The sequence below is a fragment of the Daphnia pulicaria genome, chromosome 4 (assembly GCF_021234035.1).
Source record: "Daphnia pulicaria isolate SC F1-1A chromosome 4, SC_F0-13Bv2, whole genome shotgun sequence".
NCBI lineage: Eukaryota > Metazoa > Arthropoda > Branchiopoda > Diplostraca > Daphniidae > Daphnia > Daphnia pulicaria.
Window position 1 is genome coordinate 14794441 of NC_060916.1, and position 6760 is coordinate 14801200.

A 6760-nucleotide genomic window follows, 5' to 3' on the forward strand; every position below is an offset into this window, starting at 1 on the left:
GACCCGCGTGTGTTTGTGTGTCGTTCTTCTTATTCTAAGGTATTTCCATCATGAATTTATGTTGTATTTCCCTACTAATTCTGTGTCGTATGTTTCTTCAGAGACGTCACTCGAGTTGAATCTAGTGTGTGACGATCTATCCGACATTTGTGTGTCACAGGACACTAATTGGTATGTGTTATTTATGAATTCATGTCAATCACCTTAATTATAATGTATGTTCCCTCCCAGGCCTATTCACCTCTGGGTGTTGACCCTGTGTACGAGTGATTCTCACCCTGTGTGTAGCCTGTCTTCACAGGTAGCTAAATTTTTACTCGCTCTCTTTCTGATTATGTCCCTAACCTTATTTTATTCCTTCTCAGGAACCACCACTTCCTTATCACAAAGTACACCGTGTTCATTTATGTGAACACCAGTCAAGTCGAACACAATACAAGAGATTTTGCTCTTACGAGCCAACACAGGTTTTCATTAAGTGGAAACACCAAGCTTCGCTCATTCCTAACACAGGTCTATTAGCGCAGTAGACAACACACGTCAATTGAGTTTCATGGCCTCCGCTCGTGCTACATATTACACAATCGATCAGGTAAGCCCCAAACTGTTAATCTCTTTGATCTTCATTATGATAAAGACCTTTTTATATTTATGGGACACCTTTAAGATCAGAGCGTGTTAAGTGTCAGTGGAATTGTTTTTAGTTTACAGTCTGGAAATACGGAATTGTTGCTTTTGTGGAAAAGGGTGAGATTAGAAGGGGGGGCATGGGAGGATTTGAAAATGAGTTAATAAGTCGAAAACCTTTTATAAAACAGTATTCGACAGCAAGATGCTCTGATCATTATTGCCGCGAGTTAAAGTGTGTCAGGTTTTTTTCTGAAATGTGTGGCGAATCGGAAAAAAACAACGACCTCAAAAATCAATTTAGTTTGTTCCTGTGTATTTGTGTATTGTATTAGCCTTCCCATTTTGTTATATCTATCAGCTACAGAATTGTAAGTGTGCAGCTATTGTATCCCATACCCGCTCTCGCTCGATCTTCAATCTCCGGTTGCACCGGCCGTTCAGGCAGTTGCACAGCCTGGGGTTGTACAAGTGGTTGGGGCGCAGTTTGTTGTGCAAGTTGTTGTGGTGGTAGTGGTGGTGGTTTTGCAAGTTGGACAAGGTGCAGCTGGCTCAGCCGGAGCGACTGGTGGGGCCGTAGTTCTTCTCCTTGGGGGTTTTGCGACAACAGGTGCTTCGGTGCAGGATGGACTTGTGCAAGGTGCCGGTGATGGTGGGGCGACGGGTGTGCAAGATGGACCTGTGCAAGGTGCTGGGACTCTTGGAGCGACGGGTGTACAGGTTGGACCTGTGCAAGGTGCTGGGACTCGTGGAGCGACGGGTGTACAGGTTGGACCTGTGCAAGGTGCTGGGACTCGTGGAGCGACGGGTGTACAGGTTGGACCTGTGCAAGGTGCTGGGACTCGTGGAGCGACGGGTGTACAGGTTGGACCTGTGCAAGGTGCTGGGACTCGTGGAGCGACGGGTGTACAGGTTGGACCTGTGCAAGGTACTGGTCTTCTGGCGGCGCCTTTATTTCTACAGGATGCATCGATACAGCCGGTTGCTGGATCTTCAGATTCAAATTCAATTTCAATTTCTTCTACAGATACACTGACTCTCTCTTCCACTTGTACGGCTTCCTGGGAAGTCTCGATCTCTAGGTTTCGTTCCTCATTTCCTGAGCATCCTCCGGTCGGACATCCTGTGGGTTGGCATCCTCCAGTTGGACATCCTGTGGGTTGGCATCCTCCAGTTGGACATCCTACGGGTTGACATCCTCCAGTTGGACATCCTCCAGCTTCCATGGAACTTTCTAGGTTTCGTTCTTTGGAGCTTTCGCTGCTGTCGTAACTTGATGGCATCGGCATGGCGTTGACGACCACTAGACTTATGCAGCACGACACGAGCAATAGCTGCGACAGGTAAACAAATTAATTGAGTAAATCCACTTGAAATTTAGGCTCTTATTCTACAGACTGCAGACAAATTGAAAAGATAACAATTTTATGCTTACCTGGCACAGCACACTTGTTCTCGCCATTTTGATTCTTAGTTGGGGGTTGTGGGTTTTGTGTTGGTTATGTTGGATTTTACTTGCTTATTTATACTGTAATGGGCGTCAATATTGTTTGCCTAATGAGGGGACTAAGACCTTGCACATCTCCTTAATGGAGATGTAGGACCCCACCTCTTCATCATCAACGTCTTTGATTTAATTAGGGATTTCCCCTGATGCGATATCATACATGTTTACTGGGGTGCAAGTGCCAAATGGCCATGAATCAAGGGCGTAACGGTTACACCCATCTCATGTAAATCAACATTCAGATTCGATTGATGTTGCTAACTGAACTCAATTTGGCGATGAGCAAAGGAAGATTGCATGGGGTGTCGGAGTCTAATTAAAGCGTCGATTTTGAAATTTAATTTTGCACTTTTAACTCGTAAACTTAAAATTTAAGTTCTTTCAAATTAAATTCGCTTCAGATCGACAATGATCATTTGTAACGAACTTGTTATTTAGTCCACTAATAGACTGGCCCACTACATAAAGTAGGACGAGACGCTCAAGGCACTTAGGTACATACTCTTGAAAGTAAAAACCTACCGCGCAGCTTCTTATTGATGTCAACACTCAGCACTGCTGTCAACCATCATGAGCGCCTCTTCCGGCTCTGCTACCGCATCTTCTTGCTTAGTTTTTTTATATCGTAAAAATCAGATATTAGACTCGATACGTACAGTAATAGATAAAGATGTTAAGTGGGAAAGAAAACCATTCAGCACACCTGCCACTATTTTACTGGTAAACTTGTGACACTCTTACTACCTATAAATTTATAGTATGACTCTTTGAAAGCCATTTGATCAACCTGTTCTTTACTTTCGTTTTGTAATTGCTTTTTATTTGATTTGATAGGTTAATTCCTCCCTTGATTGGAGCATCGAGTGATATTGAGGGGAATTTTTCTTATCAAGGCGCTTCAAGGTACGACATCTTCTTTTACCTTCCATTCTTCCTTTCACTTTCTGTTCACCGTCCTTGTTTGTATTTATGTGAACGTGAATATCTTCACGAGGGCGTCACCTATTGGTGCATTTATCGCCTGAGTTATAACGCTGTGTACCGCTACCGACGCCTATGGAGAAGTAAAACAAACAAAGTATTGAACGTATTTTGCTGTTTGCGGCTCGGTTACGATTTATTTTTTAGTAGGGCTGGTACAGTACTACTCCGTAGCTAGAATTGCGAGCCTCTGAAACCCCAAATTCTTGTTTTTATTGTTGTCGTCAGCGGCTATTTCGCAGTCAGACGTTATGTCCACCATTTTAATTCTTTTATTGTTGTAAAGTAAAGTTGAATGCACACTCTTTGCTCACATCACTTTTAAATCTTTCAGTATTTATAAGGCAGGCGTTGTGGATCGTGATTTTGGTCTTTTGCACTTTATCTTGAGCACCATGCGGCATCATTAATTCTTGTTTTTGTTGCAAACAGGTTGAAATTTGAAAATTGGTTAGAGAATTAAACAGCGATCAGATTTTGTGGGAATCTAGCAAAAACTTTGGTCGACTCCCCGGGTTAAGATTTTGCATACCCACTGTAGTTGCTTTTTACTTTACTGCTTGGCTCTGCCGCAATGAGGATTGGGGATGAGCCGATGAGGTAAGACCGTTTTCAATCTGCTTCTACTTCTTGATAATTTATTTTCTCACTATCACATATTTTCTTATTTTTTTTTTATTTGTGATCGCTAAGTATGAAGTTTTTATCGAATTTTTTTCGATCGTAATTTGAAATTAAACCTGTTGATGAAACCTCCGCTACTCGCCAGTCGCCACCGGAGGGCTACTCTTCGCCAATAATCGTTCCATATCCACTTTTCCACAAATTACGTTTGTATTTCAAGACGCTCAATTGTGGGAGGCAGTTAGTTATCTCTGGTGAGATTTCGTACGTCAAACTCAAACCAGTCAAACGTCAGAAGAAATTTTTGAATTTGTTCCACGAATTTTTGTGTTATAGGTATTTGTTACTTTGTGGTAATGCCCTAAATAATATATTGAATATTGTCTTAAGTTTCGACAGTTGGAATTTTTCCTTTCAGCATGCCGTCACTTCTAGCTTCTAGCATGTTTCTAGCTTGGGACACAGCTTGGGATCCAAATACATTTCCATGAAAAGTCTTCACAACAGGTAATCAAATTTTTATCTCTTCAAAATTGAGCTCTCCATATTTGTAATAGATTAGACTTTATTTAGTTTTGCTTGTTGAGCATTAAGACAATGGAAATGTAATGTCATTCTACAAGCCTCGGTTTTATAAACATCACATTTTTACCAGCGATGATTTGCAGAATCTTGCAATCCTCCTCCATTGACAAATGGAATATGTCGATTCTTATTTCCTCTCACATGAAATTTATTGTGTCAAATTATTATTTTTTTCTTATTATTATTGTGGTTTCTTATTTTACCTACAGAGTATGTTTAAACTTTTAAGGTTCACTGTTCACTACACATAGGTATGTCTGTTAGTATTTAAACTAAATTTCACATTACATTGTGATGAGTAATATAGGGAATGTCCTTCACATAAAATAGAAATTTATTGTATTAAGGTGATATTATAAGTTTATTTGTCTTTATTTCAGGTTTACATACTGCCGCTATGACACACTGGATCATTAGTTGTTGAAGCCCTTCTCAGAACAAGTTCTGTGTTGCTCTCTATTATTTGTACAATATTCTCAATATTTTTTTGTAAGAGAAATACTTTAAGTAATGTCTATAGTTATATACCTTGTCAGATACTACATTTGCTGCCATCTGTTCTGTGGACAAGACATTGCTGCCAGTTAAGAGGTTGTTGTGAACATCACTTGGGTTGTTATTAAGGAAAATGATTGATTAGAGGTATTGTTTTCGCTCCAATTTGGTTTGAAAATTATTGGCACTGAAATAACTCCTCTTTCTCTCAGGTTTGTCCCTCACTGATTTTAAATCAGGTTAACCCCTCGGCACTGTGCCATATCCATTGGTGGAAAATGAAAATATACAGAGTTGGATTGACCTGGAGTATATGGTGAGAGTGTTATCCTGGAATGTGTTGGTTGTTCTGTAAAATATTGTTATGTCTGTTTGTGATAAGCGTATTAATTTCCTCGTTAGATCAAATATTTTGTAATTTAAGACATTGTTTCCTTGATAGTTGATAATAATTGAGTTTTTTTTTTTATAAATAGGATTATCAGTCTGGTAAAACTATGAACTTCTTTGTTGCTGCCCAACGTACACATGGATTTGATGCAGCCAGCTGAGGGCTTCAACTCTTGTAAATAACGTAACGTGACATTTATTCATCTAGATTAATTCATTTCATTCTGGTTATATAGGTTTAGTGTTTTATGTTCGCGGTGTTTTATGTTCGCGTTGTTGCTGTGTGATGTGGCACGTTGTTGAAGCCTATGCTGGTGAAAGATCTTTCTTTTCTACATCAAGTTCAATTGACCGTTCCTTGGTGCTGATGTTGTGTTACCGAAGTTGCATCATATTTTGTTAAATTGTCATCGTGACTATTTTTTCGTTTATAATTTCAGAAACAACCAAAAAAAAATATGGGATGTTCATGTCAAACAAATAATAAACATGTCTTTGGGGTTGGGAAAGGAAAGTGGTGGATGTTGGAGGGGGGAGGGAGGATATTTCAAGTTTGGATAAATATTCAGTTAATCTATAACCCTACAAACGTATACCTGCCAATTAATCTCCAAACCCCACAAACATATACCTTCCAATCCCTCCAACCCCGAAAACATACACCTACCAACCCTTAAATCTATATCCTTAATCCTATAAACCAATGTTAAACCCCATGTAATATCTTAAAATAACCATGGAATAAATAAGAAGATACATTGTATAAACTATTTTATATTTTCTTTTTAAAATGTTCAAAAAATTCAATAAACAGAGCGTTCGGTTCAAGACGGTTTACTACTGCACGAGTTTAAACGCAACCCGCCACCACCGCTGCGGCAATGAGACAAAAAGCGATGGTTTAGTTTAGCGGAAATCTGCATCGTCTTTGTAACTTGATTGACGGAGATTTCCACAAAAAATAAACCATCTGGACCGAGAAGAAGAGAGAAGTACGAGGCAAGTTTTTCCGGGGAGATGTAGTCATACTAAACTTCCGGGTTAGACTCATGACTCTCCAAAAGTTTTCATCGGATCATGTGCCTTCCAAGTCCCCGTTCGACCAGAGCCCTCCCCTCCTCCTGGTTTCACAGCGGGTGAGTGACCACCGGCGGGCTTTGGTTAGTGGTTAGTTAGGGAAACGGGGCCACAGAAAAGAAGGGAGCCCAGATATGCACTTGTAATTTAGCTAACTACACAATTTAACGGTCTTGAATTACAGCATTCTCTCCATATCTTGTCGGTTTTCACCAATAGATGAAGTCCAAGAAGGAGTTACCCTGTAAGCAGAATGAACATTTATTATTTGGATGACAGTAATATTCAAACAAGATTGTGGCAACAGAAAGCAATACCTCAAATCAAGAGGGCCTGTGTAGGAAGTCAAGTGGGAGATTCAAGGGTAGCAGCCAACGGGTTAGCAAACAAGGAATCTTGTTGACTGTTTAGTCCTTGTCCTTTTTCTTGAAAGGACATGACATGCTTTAAGACGTCTATGATCTAAAAGAATAA

General features: G+C 40.1%; 1 protein-coding gene and 1 long non-coding RNA gene across 4 annotated transcripts; one reads left to right on the plus strand and one right to left on the minus strand.

The window, feature by feature from the left end:
• Window positions 1-1067: 1067 nt before the first annotated feature.
• On the minus strand, window positions 1068-2164 carry LOC124337766 (keratin-associated protein 16-1-like). The gene is made up of 2 exons (XM_046791790.1): window positions 2063-2164; window positions 1068-1961 (listed from the first exon to the last, which is right to left on the minus strand). Exons 1-2 carry the CDS (start codon window positions 2087-2089, stop codon window positions 1068-1070), a joined length of 921 nt encoding a protein of 306 aa, XP_046647746.1. The 5' UTR covers window positions 2090-2164.
• A 1681-nt stretch (window positions 2165-3845) lies between these two features.
• LOC124338386 lies at window positions 3846-5631 on the plus strand. Of its 3 annotated transcripts, none has more exons than XR_006917769.1 (7): window positions 3846-4075; window positions 4158-4246; window positions 4705-4789; window positions 4845-4966; window positions 5032-5135; window positions 5296-5384; window positions 5446-5631. It is a non-coding gene; the product is annotated as an uncharacterized LOC124338386 (long non-coding RNA). The 3 variants fall into 3 exon arrangements; XR_006917770.1 differs by having other exon boundaries at window positions 4861-4966; XR_006917768.1 differs by having other exon boundaries at window positions 4705-4966.
• Window positions 5632-6760: the final 1129 nt, after the last annotated feature.